Source organism: Brienomyrus brachyistius, chromosome 24, assembly GCF_023856365.1.
Source record: "Brienomyrus brachyistius isolate T26 chromosome 24, BBRACH_0.4, whole genome shotgun sequence".
NCBI classification, from domain to species: domain Eukaryota; kingdom Metazoa; phylum Chordata; class Actinopteri; order Osteoglossiformes; family Mormyridae; genus Brienomyrus; species Brienomyrus brachyistius.
Window position 1 is genome coordinate 8,395,226 of NC_064556.1, and position 27,114 is coordinate 8,422,339.

General features: G+C 46.5%; 1 protein-coding gene across 10 annotated transcripts; it reads left to right on the top strand.

The window, feature by feature from the left end:
- Window positions 1-929: 929 nt before the first annotated feature.
- Window positions 930-25,280, top strand: LOC125720144 (SH3 domain-containing kinase-binding protein 1-like). Of its 10 annotated transcripts, none has more exons than XM_048995283.1 (20): window positions 6,357-6,417; window positions 6,589-6,690; window positions 6,837-7,003; window positions 16,012-16,169; window positions 17,470-17,572; window positions 17,751-17,857; window positions 17,996-18,131; window positions 18,238-18,407; window positions 18,495-18,537; window positions 18,622-18,716; window positions 18,786-18,893; window positions 18,980-19,034; window positions 19,235-19,306; window positions 19,517-19,679; window positions 21,450-21,502; window positions 23,107-23,216; window positions 23,788-23,868; window positions 24,163-24,338; window positions 24,421-24,484; window positions 24,890-25,280. In XM_048995283.1, the coding sequence occupies exons 2-20, from the start codon at window positions 6,671-6,673 to the stop codon at window positions 24,926-24,928; spliced, it is 1,920 nt and encodes a 639-aa protein (XP_048851240.1). In that variant the 5' UTR covers window positions 6,357-6,417; window positions 6,589-6,670; the 3' UTR covers window positions 24,929-25,280. The 10 variants fall into 10 exon arrangements, 9 of the variants coding, with proteins under 9 accessions (XP_048851239.1, XP_048851238.1, XP_048851242.1 ...); XM_048995284.1 differs by having other exon boundaries at window positions 18,980-19,031; XM_048995287.1 differs by lacking the exons at window positions 6,357-6,417; window positions 6,589-6,690; window positions 6,837-7,003 and adding an exon at window positions 7,012-8,616.
- Window positions 25,281-27,114: the final 1,834 nt, after the last annotated feature.

The following is a 27,114-nucleotide window of genomic DNA, read 5'->3' on the forward strand; positions in this document are numbered from 1 at the left end:
GTATGGGAAATAAAATGTACAATTAGTCAAAGTGGAGGAGGCTACAGGCAGTGCTAACAGCTAGGTGAGTGCAATATGAAGTGCAATGTGCAAGCTCCGGCAGATATGGCTATGGCAGCATCAATAGGAGGGAGAGACAAGTGGGAATGCAGGCATGGGGAGTCCCTGAAATGTCAGCACTCCAATTCCACAAGGGATTGTGAAGCCAGAGTGACAGCACTGACAGGTGTGTTTTTAATCTAGACTTGAATATTGAGAGTGAGCCTGAAACCTGCACATCCGGTGGAAGACCATTCCACAGCTGAGGAGCTCTGTAGGAGAAAGCTCTGCAGCCTGCTGTAGCTCTTTCTACCTTACGCACTAACAGATATTCTATGGCTTGAGAGCGAATCAAATGTGGAGGGTTGTATGTGGTCAGCAGATAACTAAGGTATTCTGGTGCAAGGCCATTCAGTGCTATATAGGCTAACAGCAGTATTTTATAGTCAATTCGAGACTTAACTGGCAGCCAATGAAGAGAGGATTAGACCGATGTAATACGATCAAATTTTTTAGTGTTTGTTAGAACTCTGGCTGCAGCATTCTGTACCAACTGAAGTTTATGCAAGGATCCAGACAGGTAACCCGATAGGAGGGCATTACAGTAATCCAGTCTGGAACTTACAAAGGCATGTATTAATTTTTCTGCATCATGAATACACGTGTTTAAACTTATACGTTCTTATATTAACTATTTCCAACGATATCTTGTTCGTTGAAACGACAGAGAAAATATAGGCTATAGGTTACGTACGATCCGAAGTGTGTACGGAAATCCTGCGGATTTACGTAAAAACATGCAGGCCTCGTATGCTTACGCAAACACGTACGCACGCACTGCGTGTTCACGCAGTTTCCGGTATCTGAGGCATTTTTTCGTAAGTATTGTATTCTTAACAATTAGCGCTTTCGTTTGTACTTGGAGAAGGAGCAGAAAATAATTTCTTAAATCGGACATGAATGCTTGTTTCCCGTTATATGAATCACTCGGGAATTAGTATAAGTCAGTATAAGTTACCAAGGTAACTGCAGTGTGGTAGATTTACAGGACGTATGCTATGGCGGTCAGCTGTGTGACACTTTTGAGCTTTTAATGTATGTTTCTGTAGCAGTGAATGCGACGCCGTTTGATAATATGTAGATTATATATATATATAACATAAAGTACTTAATCGGGAAGGCCATGCAGTTGGAACTGGGCGACTTTTCTGTGAATCGTGTTGACTTGTTAGCTGGTTAGCTCCGAGAAACGTGCCGACAGACCGCATTAGTCTCTGCGCAGTAACCATACGCTGCTAAGCGCTCGTGTTACTGACCGATTAACATGTTTACGTGGCCTAGTTGTAGAGACTCGGTTTTATTCTGTTATGTGTGCTTTAAGTGGACATGTTTTAGGGGATGGAACTAAGAATAACGTCCATTCACCCCCCTCCCCCTTCCCTTCCCTCAGGATCCATCTGGACGCTGAATATGGTCCGGCCTTACGCCGAGTCACCCCGGCAGAAGCACAGGTGAGTGCAGCGTAACACCAAGAAAGATGCAGCATACCGAGAGTAACTACACGTTAAGCAAATTTGCGCCACAGAAACATCTAAAAACAATGATATGACGGTGTTAAGTAAATAGCCAAGCAATGGATGGATCCAGTTGTTCCGCGGCATTGTCGCGTAAAGTAATTCCTTTAAGACTCTTACACAAAGTATCTCATTCCTTTCAAGACTCTTTAATATTTCAAGCTTCTCAGTACTTGAAGCTTTGCTTTTTCACTCACCGCTTGACTTTTTTTGAACCATGATGTTTAGCCATATTTTGGGATGTTAAATGAGCACTTTATTATTTGTCATAACAGTTAAAAGGCGTAGAAGGGAAGATTAGCACAACAGGCACGTAGTCCGGTAACAGGTGGTTTCAGGTGTGCGCTCCACTGTAGGGTGGATCAACTGGTTTTTTTTGTTTGCCTGGTGTTTCTCGCAGATGACATTACATATAAACAAATGACAATATTACAATATACATATATAGGATATATATACATAAATATACCCTAATACACGTAATGCACTGGAGCAAATTCACATTTTCAAAATTTTCATGAAGACATACTGTATCTGTATTTAGCTTTTCTGTTAAATGAGTAGCAATGGCTGTCTTAATGCTGCAAAGTAATTTATAGCAATATTTGGTTGCCGTCAGCCTTATGTTTGACGCTTCCTGTGATGTTTTGTCTGATGTAGTGCTGGAGCAGCAGTCCTGGAGGCTTTCGGAAGCAAGCTTCTTCCACCCTTACAGTCTCCTTCTGTCCTTAAACAGGCACATTCCGGGCTCCCATGGTTGCCAGGAGGTTTACGGAGGCTTGCGAGATGCGGATGCGTACAGCCCTCGCTTCAGGGAGCACAGGGAACCGCCCTGTAGGAGCGAGCACCCGGGATACCTGACTTTCCACGCTACTCGGAGGCCAGCACACATGGATAGGCAGCGAGCCCCCGCTGAGCATGCTCGTTGGGGCCCGCGGTCACACAGCCCCGCCCACAGATACCCTGTCTCACCAGGATACCAACGTGAGCACAGAAGGCAGTCCCACCCAGAGCTGTGGTCAGGTCGTCGCTCCCCCCAGCGCCCCCCTTTTCCAGCCCGTGTACCTTATAGGAGACATGGCCCTGCATTGTCTCCTCCCCATTTTTATGATGAGGGCAGCCATGGGCGACTGTGGACACCGTCCCCACCACCGCACAGGCAGCACGATGTCGAGCAAGAGCGGGGCTGGGTTGCCGTCCTGAGGCCAGGGAGGGAACGCGGGCCCAGAGGGGGGACCGTACACGGAGAGCACTGGAATGGAGAAGGAGGTTTCGGTCACCCCCGTTCTGGGGAGCGAAGATTGTCCCCTTGGCGGAAATCCCAGGAGTTTCATGGAAGAAGCTCATTTCCTGAGAGGTACAGGAGCCATGTGCTGGTGCAGGCTGGGTAAAACGATTTGTTACAAAATAAAGAAACGGAACAGTGGAGTTCAGATGTAGGCCTCAGAGATGGGTGCAGAGTATTCACTGCCGCGCCGTGGTATTATCAGCGAGGCGCACACGGCAGGCTTCGCACGGGGATAGCAGGAAGCAGGTTTGGGTGAGGGGGGGCGGGGATAGCGGAGTAACTTAACCTGAGAGCACGTCCACTGAGCACTTGAAAGCTGCCGTGTAACGAGGTGTTTGTGTTCTCTGATGGATATGCAGGTGGTCTGCTGAGCGAGACGCTATGACACGTGGCAGGAACGAAATGGCGAGGGATGGGGGCAGGCGGAGCTCTGAGTGGGGACACAAGCCCAGCCCCCGTCGCCCCCCGCCATCCCCGAAATGGAGGCCAGCCCCTTCCTCTACAACCACTTCTGTGGCCGCCTCCTCCCCCCCCTCCTCCTCCTTACCCAGATCCCGCCACGCCCCCCAAGACAGGATCTCCAGACCCTCACTGAAGCGAAGAAACCAGGACGAAGGATCAGAATTCGAGCACATGGCCAAGCGAGCGTGCAGGGAGGTGTCTCAGCGACCCGTATCCTCCCGTGCATTCGGCGGTCGGCCCCTCTCTCTCAAGGACAAGAGCCGGCTGGTGAAAGGAAGGATGCTCAGGGCAGCCTCAGAGCAGAGCACGGCACCATGTCACACTAAAGAGGAGGACAAGGCGCCAAAGCAGAGGACCCCCACTGAGAAGGACAGGGCTAAGAAGAAGCAGCTGCCTGACAGGAAGGAGGCATCTCAGGAGGTAGCTACGGTCTGCACACTGAAGAAACAAGAGCTAAAGAAGGTCCCCCACAAATCGCCCCAAGTCCCGGAAGGTTCTGACGGGCAGCCGAGGAGCACTGAGACGCTCACCATCAAGGTGGACACGCGCCACACCCTGAGCACCTACAGGTACGGTATCTCCGTTAGAACCAGCGGGCAGGCCGCCGGCCCATGCTTCACAGATAAGTTGAAGCTTTTTCATCTGTTTATCACGTATCCCAAAACGAAGAGGGTACCCGCCCCGGCAAAATGCTCAATTGAAATGTCAGCCCCCCCCCCCCCCCATAAATCTGCAAGAGTCTGCCTGTCCTACATTCTGACAGCCTTTAAGCAGTTTGCCATTTTCCTGCTGAGGTCACGCTCTCTGGGGAGTTACTTGAATATTGTCGGCATTATTGAGAATCCCATGAAGCCTTTCCCAGCGTTTCTTAGCCTGTGCCTGTATGTTGTCCTGTCCACTGCTACCTTGCACGTCACTGGAGTGGCTGAAGTACTCAGCCTTTCTCACTTAACAGCGAGGGAAGTGCAGCAGTCCCATAAAGTGTAGTGTGGTCCCACGGAAGCCCTAATATGGGAACCAGAAGAACAGGCCTCTAAGGTGGACGAAGTTTAAATTAAAACTGAGGAGACTCTGAGGAAAAGTGGAAAATCCTGGATTTTACACAGACTGAATGGTCTCCTAAACGTTGTGCTCGGTGCCCACCAGCTTGGCCCTTCATAAGCGCACCTGGCTGGTTCTGAGGATGGAGCTCTTTCCGTTTGTCTCTGCAAAGCTGCGTGCCTCGTGGACCCAGCTGTCTCCCCTGGACTTCAGTGGCGTCCCTGTCAGAAGATTCAGCAATCAACCCTCCATGTAATGGGCCAAAGATGGAATGCTGCGGAATGGTCCAGTTCAGAATATTGAGCTTCTACGTTCCTGAGCTTCTACGTTTCTATTTACTGCTACGTTCCCGTGGGTCTCAAAGGGTCTCATTATACAGCATGATCGGGTGCGTCTGCTCTTAACCTCTCTCCACTTACTGCACAACGCCAAAGAGGCTTTAGAGTATCTGCCCCAACATTAAAGGCACTGCACCTGAGCAGCGTTGGTCCCTTAGCACTTATCTACCAGATTAATGGGAGATCAACTTGTTTCCAACCCACCGATAAAAGGAGTTCTACAAGATGTCGGTATGCCAATTGGTCTTTGACGAGTAGCAATCGCTTGGCTTACATCAGCCACTATCAGCAAAGCTGGCCCGTGGGAGCCTGCTGGATGTTGCCTAGGCAGTGAGTATAATTTGTGAAGTACGCTGCTATAACTGGAACCAGGACGGCAGCTTCCATTCCCCTACTGTGCCCCACAGATGTAGCATGAGGAGCCTTGGACCAGAGAATGAGGACACTTCTCTGTGAGCCTGCTCACTGGAATCTTTTGGAAAGCAGAAGAGATCTGTAAGAAAACCGATTATGGTGCTTGGAAGCACACCTGGCCAAATAATTAGAGCACAATGCTGCTTGTCTTTAGGAGTTCAAAGGGAGCGTCCCCACTGCATAGCACAGAATCCGGATGGCTGGATTTTCCTACCTTGCCCTTTCTTCACACTGAAAGATTAATAAATGTAAAGAGGCGGAGTTCTTGTGTAGGAACTGCGATGAATCATCGCATCTTCTCAATGAATGTGGCAAAGGCGGTCTGACCGGTACACAGCCTATCTGCCCATCTACTTGCTAATGCAGGAAGTAGAGTATAAAATGGCCGTTTGCCATCTTGAGCCTAGACATGATGCATTGTGGGATATCTTGAGTGGCAAAGAGGAGTGTTAAGATTTCATAGGCAAGCTGGCTGCTTGCGTGTGTTTCTGCGTTTTGTACACAAGGCTACATCCCACCAGCAAATGGCATCTTAAAGTCTCTTTGTAAGTACGACCTGGTTTGGTTTTAACTCTGTTTAAAATTAATAGAAATTAGTTAAATATTTTGGGGGTTTTTTTCATATCGTGTAGAAATTTAATAATTTTATTTTTGATGTCTCGGGTGAAGTTTTGGCCCATCTTAAGTGTATCTGTCGTTTTTTCACACCCCACCCCATTTTCCTGACAGCTACTCCCCGTCCTCATCAGACAGGCAAATTTCCCGGGACCTTGTTACTGTCTCACAACGAGGCATGGGGTCTATAACCACTGTACGCACTAGCGCCTCATGGAGGACACAGGATTCTGAGACAGGTGATTCGTTCTCTCTTGTGTGCATGTTGGGAAGGCTGAACGGCTGATGTGATTTTGCTTCTGAACTGCAGGGGGAGCTGTGTGCTTTTATTGGTCCAGTTCCTGCATATCAATCACCCCAGTCCAATTTTTACCATCAGGGAACTACTCAAGTCCTCCATCCCAGCAGAGCCTGACTCTGAATGAGCGCTTCTCCAAACTGCAGAACCAGCACTCGCCTCGAGACGAGAGCAGCTGTTTCTCTGGCCTCAAGATAGAGAGGTATATGTCTGTGTATCTCTTTCTGCTGGTCTCTCTCTCTCTCTCATCCATTCATTTGACTTCTCATACCTTTTTTTTATTCTAGGAAAATTGATGTGCCTTTGATGAATCACAGAGCAGCTAAACTGAAGAAAGTTACCCCACCGGTTGGTACTTCTATTTGCTATACAAGGGGTCGTGTGTAAAGTTCTGCTTGATTTAGAAAAGCGTCCAACAAACCGATGCCCTCAGGCGGGACCGATGTTAATGTTGATCATGGTATCTGTGGCTCATGACGCGGTTCTCTCTGGTTGCTGACAGTCTTGTGGTTTATTCAGAAGCCCAGTTTGCACTCTGCCAGTCCTGAGAGAAAGCAGGCAGCCCAAGGCCCGGCACCCGGGCCTGTGAGGCACCAGGGAGATGTTCCCAAGCCGCTCATGGTGAGGCACACAGCCTGCTTCTAACACGACCACTTTACAGCAGCTGTCATACTATCCAGGAATGGAAGTGTGCGTGTGTGTGTGGGTGGGTGGGTGCTGGGCCAGCTGACGCCCCTCCCCCTCTTTCTGCCCCCATGCTCTCTCAGGCCACCCTGGTGCCACGTCCCTCCATCTCGCATAAACCAGCCGTCAAGAAGAGCCAGAGCATCACGTCCAAATATCACCACATACAGGCGCTCAGACAGCGTGGCCCCACCTCTCTCTCGAAGGGTCACGGCCCCTCCTCCACCCGCGGGCCTTTCCTGCATAGATGGTGAGCTTAATAGCAGACCTGGAAGTGTTAGAGCAGCTGGGAACCATGCTAAAGCTAAGCTGAAGCGGCCCTTTGTCACGTTTCCTGCTGTGTGTTCAGATGTCAGTGACACACTCTCTGCCCTGGTTTGTTATAGATGTCTGAGAGTCATCTACCCCCTCCCCCCCCCCTCCCCCGAGCTCACAGACTGACCCGTAAACTGTCAGATGACCTGTGGGCTGCTTCACACTGTACGGGGCCAGAAGCAGAAGAGCAGTGTCTTCCCAGGCTGTGCGTGTGCATGTGTGACAGAGACGGCACGTGATAACTCCTGCGTGTGCGTGTGTGCGCACCTTGGGCAAGACGAACTGCATCGCAGTGCAGCAATACATGAACTAGTTTGAGACACAGAAATGTACAACTTGTAATAATCAACTCTTTATTTGGCGTTTTTTGTTAAATTCGCCAACCATTCAAATTTGTAGTCACAGAATACAGATAATGTCAGTCTTAGTATATTTAACATTTAGCGATATGTTAAAAACAAAGGCGTGTTCCATGTCATTACTTTTGTTTGGCAGTAGAGATGGCTTTTGAAGTGTTGCCGTTTTTGCACAATTTATGGTGATATTCTGAATGCATAAAACTAGTTAGCTGTGAAGCCAGGGAGCTCTGCAACGAGAGCTCGCTATAAAAAAAAATGCAATTCAAAATATATGTAAGTACAAACATCAGGCATCCAAATTATACATGCTGAAGTGAATTATTACTGAGCATAATAATGTAAAGGAAGCTCGCCAGAAATGATTGATCTTTCTAAAAAAAAATAGTTTAGATTTAATGATGACTTAATCCCGTTTGGTAATTTTGCAAAAAAAAAAATGCATAATGTTAAATAAAACCCCAGCTCAGATGCGCATTTTGTTCAGTTTAGGATTCAACATTAATTGAAATAAATTAACACTACAATCTTAAACACTTGAACTCTGTTTTAGGTCGTAGACCCTATATTGTATATAGTACGGATATTTGCGTGGTTCGCGAACTCCTGAGAGTTTGGGTGTTTGTTATAGCCCTGCTTGTGATGCGTTGTGTGTGGGGGGGTGTCACCCTCTGATACAACATCACTTTGTTTTTACGAGCCCCAGCTCTGCCCCGCATCGCGCTCCGTATGCCCGGGATGGACTGTACGGCCGAGCGACTCTCCCCTGCCTTTCGACAGTATGACTGCGGAGTCGCCCGGCATCAGGCTTTTGTTCTTTATAATGGCATGTTTTGTTTCAGTGATGTTTCATACAATAAAGTCTTCAACCAGTTCTCCCCTTGCTGTTTCTCGTTAAGCGCTGCGACGGTCACTCCTGGACAGACACCAGCACGTCTGTCTTTAATCCCATTACTCCGTCCCTTCGCCCATCGCCCAATTGCAGTGGGTTTCTGTAGCTGCGTATTCACTTTACAGCTGCTGCATGAAGTTTAAAGTGTTTGCCACAAGCATGCAAAGAGGCTAGATGAATATTTAAACAAGGGGCGTGTACAGAGGCCGGGTGGACCGTTTTAGCCGTTTTACATGTCTGCGTCTGCCGGTTAGCTCATCAGTTGGTGGTCGACACGTCGTGGGGACAGGACACAAATGGGTGAGTATGGGGTTTCAGGGTTTTTCCCGTGTGCTTGCATTATGAACGCGTTTTTGCGCACTGCGTCACTGTACAAAACGGGCCACACACAGCTCATCGCACTCGCTCCCAGCATCTGGATGCAGGTTTGCATTTATGAGTGATTTATCCGAGGTGCTTTCCAGCTCCAGTGTCTTTGCTTTTCCTTTAGGGCCGAATCGACACTCATCGTTCCCAGTAGACTGTTTTTTACTGCTTTTGTTGGTTCATCCTTTATTGTGTGTGTCAACCATTATCTGTGGCTGAAATGCTACTAGCCAGCCTACTGACCTGGTGAAAGCAGTTAAATAAAAACACATGAGCTTCTGAGTACTTGGGTAGTTACTAGATTTAGTCTCAAGTTTGCGCACAGGAAAGGAAGTTTCCTTTTCACAGTTTTTTTTGTTTTTGTTGAGCTCACTGTTTACTTTAACACTTTGGCACAAGGATCGTGCAACGAAATGAACCTGGTGTCACAGTTCAGTATAACACATGCACAGTATAATAGAGATGCAGCACAGATATGCACATGCTCTGTGTAACTGAGCAGTATGACACACATATGCATGCATGGTGTAATAGAGCAGTATGAGACAAATGCACAGTGCTGTATAGTAGTATGACATGCACAGTGTAACAGAGCATGACACACAAATGAGGGGTGTCGTAGAGCAGTGCAGGGTTGCTAAACAGTCACCCTTCATGTGGCTTAACAGTCACCCTTTCAGACTCTCATGCTCATCTTAGGGCAAATATAAATTATTCCATTACAAACCTAAAATTAGCTAGATCTAAAGTAAAAGGGTAGTTTGCAAATCCTACAGACTTATTACCTTGTAAATAAAGTGTCACATATGCAGTGGCATGCAAATGTTTGGCACCTTTGCTTAAAATATCTGTTACTCTGAATAGCTAAGTGAACAGAAGGTGATCTTATCACCAAAAGGCAAGTATCACAGGTTATAAACCTTTTGTATCCAGTTAAGAGTCTTTCAGTTCTTACTTGGGGGATTTTCGCCCATTCGTCCTTCTAATTCTGCAAGATTCTTGGGCTGTCTTGCATGCACTGCTCTTTTGAGATCCACGGATTTTTGATGATGTTTATGTCGGTGGACTGTGAGGGCCATGGGAAAACCTTCAGCTTGTGCCTCTTGCAGGTATTTCATTGAGATTATGAGGCGTGTCTCGGATCATTATCTTGTTGCAGGACCCATCCTTCAACGTTAGTACAGATGGTGTGATGTTTGCTGGCAGAATTTGCTGGCATTTATTCAAATCCATTCTTCCCTCTACTACTGACATGTTCCCTTTGCCACTGGCTGCAATACAAGTCCAAAGGATGATTGATCCACCCCCCATCCTTAGTAGTTGGAGAGGTGTTCTTTACCTGGAATTCAGCACCCAAACACGCCTTTGCAGAACGTGGCCAAAAAGTTCTATTTTGACTTCATCAGTTTGAAGGACTTGTGTTCAGGTGTCACTGCACAGTAGAACAGTGTGCCACCATTCCAAAGTCCGCTAAATCTTCTTGGAGGTCTTCTGCTGTCAAACAGGATTTTTTTTTAATTGCCTTTCTAGCAGTCCAACTAGCAGTTCTTTATGAAAGTTTTCTTGGTCACCTAGACCTCAACATGACCTCCACCATTCCTGTTAGCTGTCATTTCTTAATAACATGACAAACTGAGGAAACAGCTACCTCCTATGTTCTTGTAGCCTTCTGCTTTGTGAGCATCATTTTAAAACATTTTTTTTTTTTATCTTTTTAGTGCAAGGTAGCTACTTAGAGGAGCCCATGGCTGCTGATTGTTGGGACAAGGTTTGAGGAGTCAGATCATTTATGCAGCTTTGCAATTTGCATCATTTGAGGTCTGGTAATGATGACTGTGAACATGCCATAGTTCTAACGAGCTCCTCAACATATGGTAAATGTTTTCTGAGAGTTGATATATTTTTATACAAACTTTTGCTTCAGGCCCTTTTCATTAATTTGGTATTTTGTACCTGTGAATGGTGGAAATAAAAATGTTTTGCTTTAAATAGTAAAGAAATGTGTCATTTTAACTTTACGCCTTTTAGTGATCGGTTCCTCTTCTGCTTACTTATTCAAAGTAACAGTATGACACACACACATGCACCATGTAATGGAGCAGTATGACACACACACATGCACCATGTAATAGAGCAGTATGACACACACACATGCACCATGTAATAGAGCAGTATGACACACACACATGCACGGTATAATAAAGCAGTATGACACACATACACATGCACAGTGTAATACAGCAGTATGACACACATGCACACACACAGTATAATAGAGCAGTATGACACACACAAATGCACGGTATAATAAAGCAGTATGACACACATGCACACACACAGTATAATAGAGCAGTATGACACACACACATGCACCATGTAATTCAGCAGTATGACACACACACATGCACCATGTAATAGAGCAGTATGACACACACACACATGCACAGTGTAATACAGCAGTATGACACACATGCACACACACAGTATAATAGAGCAGTATGACACACACACATGCACCATGTAATAGAGCAGTATGACACACATGCACAGTGTAATAGAGCAGTATGTCACACATGCACACGCACAGTATAATAGAGCAGTATGACACACACACATGCACCATGTAATTCAGCAGTATGACACACACACATGCACCATGTAATAGAGCAGTATGACACACATGCACAGTGTAATAGAGCAGTATGTCACACATGCACACGCAAAGTATAATAGAGCAGTATGACACACACACATGCACCATGTAATTCAGCAGTATGACACACACACATGCACCATGTAATAGAGCAGTATGACACACACACATGCACCATGTAATAGAGCAGTATGACACACACACATGCACGGTATAATAAAGCAGTATGACACACATGCACACACACAGTATAATAGAGCAGTATGACACACACACATGCACCATGTAATTCAGCAGTATGACACTCCCATGCACCATGTAATAGAGCAGTATGACACACACACACATGCACAGTGTAATGCAGCAGTATGACACACATGCACACACACAGTATAATAGAGCAGTATGACACACATGCACAGTGTAATACAGCAGTATGACACACACACATGCACCATGTAATAGAGCAGTATGACACACACACATGCACGGTATAATAAAGCAATATGACACACATGCACACACACAGTATAATAGAGCAGTATGACACACACACATGCACCATGTAATTCAGCAGTATGACACTCCCATGCACCATGTAATAGAGCAGTATGACACACACACACATGCACAGTATAATAGAGCAGTATGACACACACACATGCACAGTGCAATACAGCAGTATGACACACACACATGCACCATGTAATAGAGCAGTATGACACACACACATGCACGGTATAATAAAGCAGTATGACACACATACACATGCACAGTGTAATACAGCAGTATGACACACATGCACACACACAGTATAATAGAGCAGTATGACACACACAAATGCACGGTATAATAAAGCAGTATGACACACATGCACACACACAGTATAATAGAGCAGTATGACACACACACATGCACCATGTAATTCAGCAGTATGACACACACACATGCACCATGTAATAGAGCAGTATGACACACACACACATGCACAGTGTAATACAGCAGTATGACACACATGCACACACACAGTATAATAGAGCAGTATGACACACACACATGCACCATGTAATAGAGCAGTATGACACACATGCACAGTGTAATAGAGCAGTATGTCACACATGCACACGCACAGTATAATAGAGCAGTATGACACACACACATGCACCATGTAATTCAGCAGTATGACACACACACATGCACCATGTAATAGAGCAGTATGACACACATGCACAGTGTAATAGAGCAGTATGTCACACATGCACACGCAAAGTATAATAGAGCAGTATGACACACACACATGCACCATGTAATTCAGCAGTATGACACACACACATGCACCATGTAATAGAGCAGTATGACACACACACATGCACCATGTAATAGAGCAGTATGACACACACACATGCACGGTATAATAAAGCAGTATGACACACATGCACACACACAGTATAATAGAGCAGTATGACACACACACATGCACCATGTAATTCAGCAGTATGACACTCCCATGCACCATGTAATAGAGCAGTATGACACACACACACATGCACAGTGTAATGCAGCAGTATGACACACATGCACACACACAGTATAATAGAGCAGTATGACACACATGCACAGTGTAATACAGCAGTATGACACACACACATGCACCATGTAATAGAGCAGTATGACACACACACATGCACGGTATAATAAAGCAATATGACACACATGCACACACACAGTATAATAGAGCAGTATGACACACACACATGCACCATGTAATTCAGCAGTATGACACTCCCATGCACCATGTAATAGAGCAGTATGACACACACACACATGCACAGTATAATAGAGCAGTATGACACACACACATGCACAGTGCAATACAGCAGTATGACACACACACATGCACCATGTAATAGAGCAGTATGACACACATGCACAGTGTAATAGAGCAGTATGTCACACATGCACACGCAAAGTATAATAGAGCAGTATGACACACACACATGCACCATGTAATTCAGCAGTATGACACACACACATGCACCATGTAATAGAGCAGTATGACACACACACATGCACCATGTAATAGAGCAGTATGACACACACACATGCACCATGTAATAGAGCAGTATGACACACACACATGCACGGTATAATAAAACAGTATGACACACATGCACACACACAGTATAATAGAGCAGTATGACACACACACACATGCACAGTGCAATACAGCAGTATGACACACACACATGCACCATGTAATAGAGCAGTATGACACACATGCACAGTGTAATAGAGCAGTATGACACACACACATGCACGGTATAATAAAGCAGTATGACACACATACACATGCACAGTGTAATACAGCAGTATGACACACATGCACACACACAGTATAATAGAGCAGTATGACACACACAAATGCACGGTATAATAAAGCAGTATGACACACATGCACACACACAGTATAATAGAGCAGTATGACACACACACATGCACCATGTAATTCAGCAGTATGACACACACACATGCACCATGTAATAGAGCAGTATGACACACACACACATGCACAGTGTAATACAGCAGTATGACACACATGCACACACACAGTATAATAGAGCAGTATGACACACACACATGCACCATGTAATAGAGCAGTATGACACACATGCACAGTGTAATAGAGCAGTATAATAGAGCAGTATGACACACACACATGCACCATGTAATTCAGCAGTATGACACACACACATGCACCATGTAATAGAGCAGTATGACACACATGCACAGTGTAATAGAGCAGTATGTCACACATGCACACGCAAAGTATAATAGAGCAGTATGACACACACACATGCACCATGTAATTCAGCAGTATGACACACACACATGCACCATGTAATAGAGCAGTATGACACACACACATGCACCATGTAATAGAGCAGTATGACACACACACATGCACGGTATAATAAAGCAGTATGACACACATGCACACACACAGTATAATAGAGCAGTATGACACACACACATGCACCATGTAATTCAGCAGTATGACACTCCCATGCACCATGTAATAGAGCAGTATGACACACACACACATGCACAGTGTAATGCAGCAGTATGACACACATGCACACACACAGTATAATAGAGCAGTATGACACACATGCACAGTGTAATACAGCAGTATGACACACACACATGCACCATGTAATAGAGCAGTATGACACACACACATGCACGGTATAATAAAGCAATATGACACACATGCACACACACAGTATAATAGAGCAGTATGACACACACACATGCACCATGTAATTCAGCAGTATGACACTCCCATGCACCATGTAATAGAGCAGTATGACACACACACACATGCACAGTATAATAGAGCAGTATGACACACACACATGCACAGTGCAATACAGCAGTATGACACACACACATGCACCATGTAATAGAGCAGTATGACACACATGCACAGTGTAATAGAGCAGTATGTCACACATGCACACGCAAAGTATAATAGAGCAGTATGACACACACACATGCACCATGTAATTCAGCAGTATGACACACACACATGCACCATGTAATAGAGCAGTATGACACACACACATGCACCATGTAATAGAGCAGTATGACACACACACATGCACCATGTAATAGAGCAGTATGACACACACACATGCACGGTATAATAAAACAGTATGACACACATGCACACACACAGTATAATAGAGCAGTATGACACACACACACATGCACAGTGCAATACAGCAGTATGACACACACACATGCACCATGTAATAGAGCAGTATGACACACATGCACAGTGTAATAGAGCAGTATGTCACACATGCACACGCACAGTATAATAGAGCAGTATGACACACACACATGCACCATGTAATTCAGCAGTATGACACACATGCACACACATAGTATAACAGAGCAGCATGACACACACACATGCACCATGTAATAGAGCAGTATGGTACACATACACAGTGTAATAGAGCAGTATGACACACACACATGCACCATGTAATAGAGCAGTATGACACACACACATAGACATTGTAATAGAGCAGTATGATGTCTGCCTCTTGTGTCTGTGATTACCTATACCTCCTGTGTCTGTAGTTACGCCTCACTCCTGCCATTGTAATTCTGTCTGCCTCTTGTGTCTGTGATTACCTATACCTCCTGTGTCTGTAGTTACGCCTCACTCCTGCCTTTGTAATTCTGTCTGCCTCTTGTGTCTTCCCTACATTATCTGTCTCCCCCATCTTTGTTGCAGATGTGTGTGACTCAGTCTCCTGCAGTGACACTTAATCTTGACAAACCTTGATCTAAGGGCATCTTCTGCTGTTGAAAATCATACTTTCTACTTCCTGCTCCTTCACTTCAAGTTCTGAAGGGATGTGTGATGCCCCCCAGCATTGATACTGTAAGTTAGGCACTGGACAGGAACTAAGACATTGACCACAAGACCTTATCTGGGGCAGAGTGACTCCTGACATCGCTAGAGACTTTTAGCAGTTAGGCTACTTGTGTGAATGTGTAGAAATAATAGATGCTTTTACAGTAAGCAGTGTTATTTAGCTGGCAGCCTCCGCCTTCTCGGTTTAGGACCTCGTGATTAACCACCCCCCCCCCCTTTACAGTGGAGGCTGTGGTGGAGTTTGAGTACAAGGCCCAGCAGCATGATGAGTTGACTCTCGCGGTCGGCGACATCATCAGTAACATTCAAAAGAATGAGCGGGGATGGTGGCAGGGCGAGCTGGCTGGGCGCAGGGGACTCTTCCCAGACAACTTCGTCAGGGTGAGTAGCCGAGCTCTGAGCGTACCACTGCAGCCATCAGTGTCCATATGCATGCCTGTACACTGGAGCCTTCAATGTCCATATACACACCTGTACCTGCACAGAAGCTTCGCCATAGTGAACTGGTGTGTGAGCTGATGTAGTGATAAGATGCCACCATACGCTTCTATCCCACGGGTCACTGCATTCCTCTGCATATCCCTCCGTCCCTGGCTGGCTTCTGCACTGGAAGGCGATTAGTGCCGCCATAGCATGTATTTCAACCCTGTGGTGTTAAACTGGCCTCCTGCCACTGCCTCTTGCCAGGAGCACGGGCACTGTGGCTGCTTGCCCTGTTTTGAGGAATGTGTGAGACCTCCCAGTGCCTGATCTGCTTAATGTGGCCAGCCTGTCCCTCACTGATGATGGTCTCCCCCAGCCCAAGGTTGTGGCTTCCCCCATGTGGTTGTGTGACAGATGTCTGCAGGCGGGGGCCTTAAAGGGAAGTTAAGGTCTTGGTAGATCACAGCCTGCTCTTCAGCATGCTGGCTGCTGGCCGCAGAGATCACTGAAGTCTGGATCCGGGCGGCGCCGCTGCCTCTATTGCTCTCAGTTTTTCTCGGCAGGTGTTTCCTGAAATGCTGCAAAGCTCTGTTTCCTCTTTAAGCCACTCTGTCAATGCTGAATGTTTCATCCCTCTCCAGAGGTCAGTGATTTAAATCACGTCACTGTCATGTGAGCAAAGCTGCTTCATGGGGAGTGTGAGAAAGTCCCTCCCCCAGCGATTTCAGACGTTTGGTTACCAGTGGGCTGCTGTTCACAGCTGGCGGAGACATGAAATCTGAGGTGTAGGGTTGCTCAGGCACGAGAGTCTGATCTCAGATCAAGATAAGCAGTATGTAACATTATGGGAGGGGGATGCCATGCCCACAGACGGAAGGTTGCTGGTTCAAATCCAGCAGCCAGAAGAGTGATCATATTAGCAAGGTCCATAACCTTAAATCTACTCCAAATTTGCTTCAGATAAATGTCTGACCCTGTGCTCAGACCCCAAGCTTCACTATCATCTGTGTGTGTGTGTGTGTGTGTGTCACATTGTAGGGTATGATGGGATATGTGAGAGAACGCTCCTTACACTGCTTTAATTATTCTTCTCTGAGTGTTTAACTGACAGTGTCATTGGAATGTGGAGAAGAGGCAGCTATTGGGAGGAACTCAGCTCACCAAATCCCCTTCATACTCCACAGGTGTGTTTCAGGTATGGAACAGCAGGACTGTCAGTGTCTACAACACTCATGCCTACCTCCTACTCTCTCCCCAGGAGATCAAGAGGGTGGCATGTCCGATAACCGAAGCCAAGAAGCCAAATGAGGTCTCCAAAAACAACATTGCTGCTGGGCGTGACATTTGGATGGTCCAGAAAGGTGATTTAACTACATAGAAACACAAGCATTTCATACTAGACATAATCAGCATTGTGCCGTTGATAAGAGACCCCTAGTGGTCGGGTTAGGTATGAGACATGTCACTGGACTGCAGCCGCTAATGTGTCCCCTGCTCCGCAGTGCACTGACATTCAGCTGTGAACCTACCTGTCAATAGGTGAGAACGTCGGGAGAGGATGGTGCGTGGCGACTTTTAGCTACACGCCTCAACACAAGGACGAGCTCGAGCTGAAGCCCGGGGATGTTATTGAGATCATGGAGGAGGTCATTTTCATCCCCCAAAACCATTTGTGTGTCTGATGTTGTAGATAATCAGTCTTCCAAAGGTGCATGTTCAGATCTACAGTGATAGCTCTATACAGCTCTGTAGGGCAGTGTCCCATAAAGTATGCATGTACGCAGGTGGAGGAGGGCTGGTGGGAGGGTCGTCTCAATGGCAAGATGGGGATGTTTCCCTCAAACTTCACCAGAGAGTATGTAGAGGAGGCCAAGGACCAGGAAGGCCGCCCCAACACCCCAGACAGTGGCAGTGGCACCGGTGAGTTCCTGAGGGTTCGGTGAGCTCCTCGAGTTCTTATAAGGACTGTACTGCAGTAGTGCTGTGTCTTTCTGTGGCCGTGTGACCTTGACCCCTAACCCTTTAGGTGTGACGCTGAGCCCAAAAACCCAGAGTAAGGAGCCTGAGTGTGGTAGCCTTAGGTTGTTGGACAGCGGTGAGACCCAACCTGAGCAGCTACGGGCTCCTGTGTTTGGGGACATTCTCAGGGACAAACACAGCCCTTGCTCCATGAACCAAGATGGCGGCGTGGAGAAAGTATGTCTCTGTCATTTACACACAATGAACATGGTCCACTGCAAGAGGCCCCAGCTGTGCTCAGTGTGATTCTGTGTCTCCCATAAGGTCCAGGGAATGACCAGTGCTGAGGCAGTAGGCAAAGTCAAAGGTGAGAAGAGCTGCTGCCCAGAATGCACTGTTCTGAGACTCCATGAAGGTGCAGAAGTTGGACCTCTTTCTTTCTTGCTCTCAGCCCGTGAATTCTGTAAAGGAATATTTTCCTATGAGGCGCAAAATGAAGATGAGCTGTCAATCAAAGAGGGAGACATTGTGGCCATCATCAATAAGGTGAGCAAGCATCTGTTTGACATTATTATTTGGAAACGGGGCACTGATGTTTGACCTCTGACACCACAGGAGTGTGCTGACCCTGGTTGGTGGCAGGGGGAGCTGCAGGGCCGGCAAGGACTTTTTCCGGACAACTTTGTCAGGCTGCTGGTGTTGGAGGAGGAGGAGGAGATGGTGGTGAGTCTGCTTCTCCCTAGTGTCAGGTGACCACACCTCCCTGCAGACCGTCATGCATGTATTTTGCCCTGTTTTTTCCCTTTCAGAAACCTATGAAACCTCCACCCCAATACTCGTCTGCTGCTCACACCAAAGCAGGTGGTAGGCTATCCTTTAATCTCCATTTCTCCTGTCATCCCCAGCTTGCTTTGTCTTTGGACTTGCGGCTTTCACTGTAATCAGTTTCTGGAGCCACCACTCAGTGGGAGGACTTCTGCAGTTGTACTGTAATATAACGGCCGCGGCACCACTGCAACAACAGTGTGACCCCACTGCTGACCTCTGTGCTTGACTCTACTCAGAAAACAAGCCAGATGATAAAACGATCCCACCTGACCAGAGAGAGTCACTTACCCAGAAAGGAGAGGATAATGGTATGGCCTCTTTAAGGCTTGGAAGTCAATGTATTTCTTACTCTTGTGCTGTTGTTCTCTGTGTTACCTTTGGGTGTCTGTTATATTCATGCTGATTGTCTCTGTTACATCTGGGTGTCTGCCACTCTTGTGTTATTTCTGTGTTATATCTGTTATATCTCTCTTACTATCATGCAGTTTATCTGTTTGTGTCTGAATTCATTCTCCTAGTTGACGAATTGAAGCCTGGTGTTGGCATCCAAAAGCACGATCGCCCTGCTATTCCCCCAAAGAACCCCCTTCTTCTCAAACCAACAAAAGTCTTAGGACAGCCTGCTATTGATTCTGCGAAGCCTCCACAGAAAGCTGAAGAACCCCCGGTTGCCCGCATCCAGTGAGTATGACTGATCAGATTTGGGTCCTTATCTCGGCTGGTGGAGACTGGGGAGTCTGAATCAGGTAGGATGCTGTGAGGTCTGTATCAGGGGTGTAAGAGACTGCAAGGTCTGTATCAGGACTGTAGGAGACCGCAAGGTCTGTATCAAGGATGTAGAACACAGACATTTTTGTCCGGGCTGTATGACACTGCAAGGTCTTTATCCAAGTTGTAGAACACTGAGATATCTGTATCAGGGCTGTAGGAGACTGCACGGTCTGTATTGGGGCTATAGGAGGCTGGGGGTCTGTATCAAAGTGTAGGTGACCAGGAGGTCTGTATTATGGCTATAGGAAGCAGGGGAGTTTGTATCAAGGCTTTTGGAGAGTAGGAAGTCTGTATAAGGACTGTAAGAGACTTTGAAGTCTGCATTAGGGCTATAGTAGACTGGAGGTTTGTATCAGGCTATAGGAGACTGAAGAGGGGTCTATATCTGGACGCGTCCCTGATTTCCCCAAATTCAATGTGTTCCTGGGTCAAGGGAGGGGGGGGGGTGTGGCTTGCATTTCACTTCTATGACCAGTCAGTCCTCATTGTATGACATCACCCAATTGGTCCATTTTTTTTTCACACTCAAGGCTTCCAACCATCGAGCCTGGAGCGGACTGTGGCTCAGCAGGCTAAGCCTCTCTGCCTGTGATCAGAAGGTTGCCGCTTTGAGCCTGGCCTCGGCAGAATAACCACCTGTCTGTGGGCCCGTGAGCAAGCTCCTTAAAGGGGCAGCTCACTGCACAGAAGATACAAACACAAGCACCCTGACAGTATCTTCTGGAAAATGACACGATTGCTGCGCAGAGATGGGTAGTAGAAAATTCATAGAAGCCTGACATTTCTACGGCCAATATCGTCAACACCAGACAGCTCCAAGCAGAAAAGCCTAGATGGATGGATAGCACTAAAGCACTAGAAAACATATTTATTTTCAGTTTTGGGGTGAATGTCCCCTTTAAGGAGCTGGCTCACAGGCCCACAGACAGGTGGCTGAAGCCAAGTTCAAAGCAGCAACCTTCTGATCAGAGGCAGAGAGGCTTAGCTCACTTACCCACATACCACCCCAGGCTCAATGGTTGGAAGCCATGAGTTTGAAAATAAGAAAAAAAATAAACCAAATGGGTGATGTCATACAGAGAGTACAGTGACTGGTTATAGAAGTGAAAGGCAAACCCCTCCCTTGTTGACCCAGAGACACATTGACGGCATTGAATTGTCTGTATCGGGATTGTAGGAGACTAGGACTCCATTTCAAAGCATTGAAAGTTTGCCATATTAGTTTCTTTGTAACTTTTCTCTAGGTTCTCCAACATTACTGGTAACTATGGGCTCCTGTAAAATACATCTGTACCTGCCAGTGAAGATGGACATGACCGTGTTTGCCGCACGCTCGTATTCTTATTCCCTCGTGTGATTGGTGATTTGGCTTGTCCATATAAGTACAAAGGGTGAAGTGGGGTGTGGCTTGCTGAGAAGGAATCGTGCAGCAGCAACAGTAGGAGGGGCAGACTGAGCACAGAGGCAGCCTGACAGAAGGGGAGCCCCCCAGGCAGGTTTCAGAATACGATATAACCTTCAGGCACAATGGTGTACTTTCCTTCAGCTGAGCTGAGCCTGGGGGCATGAGTAAAAAAACTGGCTCATATGGTGAGTGTGCAGTTCTATGAGAGGCCATGGAGAATACCTGGCCCCTCCTTCCTCTTCTGACCTCTGACATCTGCCCTCTGTCCTCTGCAGGTCAGCAGGTGGGACTTCCATGCCAAAACAGGGTGGCTTGGATCAGCACATTGGTGAGGCCTGCCAACCCCCCCCCCCCCACACACACACACACACACACACAAACACACAAATCTAAAACTGTAGAGTTGCCACTGACAAGTGAGCAAGGGAGTTGCTCAGTACGAGACCTAAGGCACAAGGGATATGGTTTAAAGGGAGGTGGGCTCTGTATCAGGGTTGTCAGTGAGGAGGGGGGACTAAGGTTGTCTGTGGTATTGGAGACTAGGGAGGTCTGTGACAGGGGTGTCAGTTACTGAGGGGTTTCTTCTCATGGTTGGGGGGGTTTGTGTAAGGGTTGTCAATTACAGTGAGGGGTCTGTATTAGGTGTGTTGTTTCTGGGGAGTTGGTATAATAGGTATTGGATATTGAGGGAGACTGTATCGGGGTGTTAGTTGCTGGGGGATTTGTATCAGATAGCATCAATTGGAAGTTGTGTTTGTTGGCTGTTCGGGGAAATAAAGTTTCAGCAGCAAGTGAAACTTGACTCCGCACTGGATGCAGACACTCAATGCTCCGCACCAGATGCAAATGAGGCAGTGCTCTGCACTGGATGTAAACGAGGCAGGGCTCTTCACTAGATGCAGATGATAAAGTACATTGGATGCAGACAAGGCATTTCTCTGCACTGGATGCAAATGAGGCAGTGCTGTGCACTAGATGCAGATGATAAAATACACTGGATGCAGACAAGGCATTTCTCTGCACTGGATGCAGACGAGGCAGGGCTCTGCACTAGATGCAGATGATAAAGTACACTGGGTGCAGACAAGGTATTTCTCTGCACTGGATGCAGACGAGGCATTTCTCTGCACTGGATGCAGACGAGGCAGTGCTCTCCACTGGATGCAGACGAGGCAGGGCTCTGCACTAGATGCAGATGATAAAGTACACTGGATGTAGACAAGGCATTTCTCTGCACTGGATGCAGATGAGGCATTTCTCTGCACTGGATGCAGACAAGGCAGGGCTCTGCAGTGGATGCTAACTGTTATGTCTCTTTACTTTCAGGCTTTTTACTGCTTTTCTCTGCAACTTATCACTGGCTCTTTATGCTTTTTTCGCCATGGGCAGCTACAGCTCTGCCCTGACTGCTGGTAGGGCCTTGGCACACACTCATCCGTGAAATGTACCTTTTCAGACTACCACTGTGTACGTGTGTGTCTGTGTGTGTGGGTTTGTACTTATTACATTGTGTGGACTAAATGTCCACACAATGTGGTAAAACTTCTTTTTGTCTTTGTGGGGACATTGAACAGGTCCCCACAATATGAACATGAAATTCATAAAAATCTGTGCATGTAATCAAAAAAATCAAAATAGCCAAAAGTCTTGTATTTTGTTTGGTTACTTATGGTTGAAATTTGGGCTGAGTGAGGTTAATGGTTATTATAGTTTGGAGCAGGGATATGCCCACAGAAATGAATGGAGAGTCCCCACAGTGACAGGAATATCTGAACTGTGCATGTGAGCGTGTGTGAGTCATGCTGGAAGGTGCGAGTCTCTGTGTTCTGCGGCAGTCTGAGCTCCTTCCTTTCTTCTCAGATTAGTCTGTTCCTGACTATCAGCCAGCTGTCTGTTTCTGATGCGAGTTCTGGTCATTTTCTCCCACAAAAGAGGTGGAAGACTTTGACTCTATCGTCACGACCAGTGAGAAGTTGAACCACCTGACAGCGTCTCGGCCACGGGTGACAGACCGCCGGCCACGCACACAGGGGTTACAGCATGTGAGTAGCCCTGGAGTAGGGTGTGTCCATGCATTCTCCCTTTTGGGGGTGTGTGGGGGGCCATTTGATACTGTGTCACTTTGCTCGGGACTGCGGCCATAACTCACACAGGGCTTCTGCCTAAACCCTCGCTGGTAGCTACTGGTCATGTGACCGTGCTGTTTCAGAGGGTAAATTTAACTCCCACCTGCTGTAAAAAGAGCCGGGAATGTTGGGGAACAAGTGTGTAGAAACACACACAGAAACACACAAAGATACAAACAGATACATACACTGTACACACACAGATACAAGCAGATATACACATTGTATACACACAGTATATAAACACAGATGCAGACACACACAGACCCGAACACACTGTGCACTCAAACAACGAATACAAACACATGCACACACACAGGCATATACACACACACACACACTCACACATTGTCTTCTGTGTTAGTTATTGTCCTTGTTATGCCAATAAAAACTCATGTCCTGTTAAATTGTTCTTTCTTCTAGTATCTCTCACATTATTTATTTTCATCTTCTTCTCTCTTTCACTCTCGTTCTATCCCTGCTGAAGTTCACTGCCTCCTGCCCAGACCTCTCAGACACACCGAAAGCAGAGGAGAAGGATGAGGAGCAACGCTCTACATCCAAGAAGGTATTGTGTCCATCACATTGTTCCCTCCTCTCGCTCCCGAAATGCTCATAAAGTAGCCGTATAACTTAGGAGAAGAACAATGTGCAGATCACAGAGAAGCCTACAGTGTATTGGGAACAACACAGGGGTGAAGAAGTCAGTGATAAGTTAGGGAGACTCAGATTGTCGCCTGGACCTCAGGGTTAGGAGGGTGGGGTCAATAATAAGACCCAGACTGTCTCTTGAACCTTAGGGAGTGGGGGGTTGAGTTTTGTTTGGGCTGGTCATCTTCATTGGTGGATAATTTTCTGTCAGGCCTCTGAAATCCGGCTGCTTCTAAAACCCAAGCCTGCAATGATCCCTCCGTCTGGGGCATTCAGTAGCCATGGACCAGACACCAAATCCAGGAGCGAAAGTGTCAGCATGGAGGAGCTCCGGACCCAGCTCAGGGACCTGAGGGGAGCTGTCGAGCTGATGGGGAAGCAGCACAAGTAGGTTGGGGGTGGACGCGGGGATCTGTGAGGCTTATGAGGATGTGTTGTGGTGAATCTGCAATCCTTATGAATCTTGTAGAAAAGAGATTAAACAGCTGATGAACGAACTGGATGAAGAGAAGAAGATCCGTCTCTCACTGCAGGTACAAAAGTGCATCAACCCCAATATCTAATAGCATAAGTGTACAATGGCAGTATCACCCCCAACATCCAATAGCACCAGTTTTCGTAGGCAGTATCCAACCCGGTATCCAATAGCACAGTTGTACAATGGCAGTATCACCTCCACTATCCAGTAGCATAAGTTTACACAGACAGTAGCAACCTTGATATCCAATAGCAGAAGTGTATAATGGAAGTATCAACCCCACTATCTGATAGCATAAGTTTACACAGGCAGTATCAACCCTGTATCTCAGACAGTAAGTGAGGCCACTGGGTCCAAAGATCTGCCATGACCCTCTGTTACTGTGTGGTGACCGTAATTAGCCTGTGCGTGTTGGTGTCCCTTACGGCTGCTGAAGCAGATCGGCCTGTTGTCCTTCCAGATGGAGGTGGCGCACATTAAGAAGACCCTGTCCAAGTGAGAGACCATCCGCCGCCAGCCTCTGTGGTCGTCCCTCCTCTCTCCTCCTCCTCAGTCGATTTCATGAGTTTAAAGTTGATTTAATGCGTAGGACAGCTTTGGTTTTGTGTGACGAATGCCAAATGGGCATTACGTAACTCAACCAGGACGAATGAGGCGATGAGGCCGCGCTGGCAGCATTCAGGCCGAGCTGTTGCATCGTGGCACAAGCGCTTTCTGGGTGTCGCAGATCCAGGGCGTCTTTCTTTCTTCACGGGGGTGTGTGTATATGTGTGTGTGTGTACTGCAGAAAAGACTAACTGTGTGGGTTTGGAAAGATTTCAGGTTTGGATTAAAGAAAATCAGATGCCAAAGGACTTGTCGTGCTTATTGGAATTCGGTGTGAACAGTGATAATGAACTGCTTCAGAGTGGCGTGTGTTCCGGCTGGTGAGATGAGGGGGACAGGTCAGGGGTTAGGGGTCTTCTGGGGAAAATATTCACCTGGATGGACAGGAGCAACATAATTTGTCAAAACACACAAAAAAATACAAAGGTTCAAGAAGGAAATAGGTAAAGAATTATAGAAGGAAGAGGGGGGGAGTGTAAATGATCAATAACCAATGGAGGGTGGAGCTTAACAGACTACGCACCATTGGAGGGGTGGGGCTTAACAGAGTATGCACCATTGGAGGGGCGGGCTTAACAGAGTATGCCCCATTGGAGGGGTGGGGCTTAACAGAATATGCACCATGGGAGGGGTAAGGCTTAGGTAACAAACATAAACAGGAATTATTTTTATCAAGTGTTAAAATACAGGCAGTACAGACAACAGAAAGAGTGAAAAGTAAGAAAAATGTGTATTTCTTTGTGTTCTTGTTTCAGTCTGCTTTTCTGGTGTTGAATTTTTACTTGACAATTCCTCTTTAAGAATGTGAAAAGGTTTCTACCTGCTCACACCCAGCTGCAGCCACTCATGCACACCACACCCACACGTGCACTTCAAAGTGCTGTGATCTTGTCAGCTGTCTAATGACGTCAGTTCCTTATCAGATCCTGCCTTCACCTGCAAATCGCGTCTGCTAAAAACTAGTCACGAAGGTCTTTGTTATTTCATATAGAAAAAGTATCCATCAATGACTGATTATTTATTTATGGATAGGTTACAGTTAGTTTTGGCCATCCTCAATTTCAATTTTCCAAGCATTATAGTGTCTCTAAAGGCAGCAAGTATTTTTGTAATGTTTAATTAATTATTAAACAAGACAGTTTCTGTCTACTCATTTGTGCTAAAGTAAAATGCTTGAATTGTTCAATAGTTGCTTGTTTACCTTGTGTGCATGTATTTCTAGAAAACAACTCTTGACCGATTTGTACCTTTAAAAGTTTATGTTCCAGCTCACATGCTGTCCTTGTTTTCAATTGCTCACCATTTATCAGCCAGTAGCCAACAGCATGAATCATGGGTACAAGGCAAGGTCATGATGCCAGTCCATCACAGGGCCACTGTGGGCAATTTAGGGTCACCAGTAGCTTAACTACATGTCTTTCAACTGCAGGGGGAAACCCACACAACACAGAGAGAGGAATGCAAGCAGAGTTTAAACCTACCACCAAAAAAACAAGTGCTAAATATTTTGGCTATGTATAAAATCCTGTTTTCCACCAGAGGGCAGCAGAACATCAACCGAATTATACCTAACCCTGAACAGACATTATACTTCACAGTAAAGGCCAGAGTTAAGCTGATACAGCCTGACACAATTCCTTCTCTGTACAACGTTGTGTAATCCATCTCCACCCCATAATAACCTGGCCCACTCTGGCTCTGTCCCACTGTGGCTCCTTTTATTTCTTCCGGGAATGGAGCTTTTATGTCTCAGTTGGCTGCCATGGTAACAGCAGCATCCGCAGGAGCATCGTACACATTACAGGCGCTTGTATTTTTAGCACTATAAGTAAAAGTGTGAAGTGGCAGAACGAGGCGGCAGAAGTGTAGAAGACAGCAGGATATTTGGGAAGGTTTACATAAAATTGATACCATCATCATGTATGTGACTGTGTGCCCTATGTAGGACTGTCATTCCGTCCAGGGTGTCCCCTACCTGATGCCCTATGTAGGACTGTCATTCCGTCCAGGGTGTCCCCTACCTGATGCCCTATGTAGGACTGTCATTCCGTCCAGGGTGTCCCCTACCTGATGCCCTAT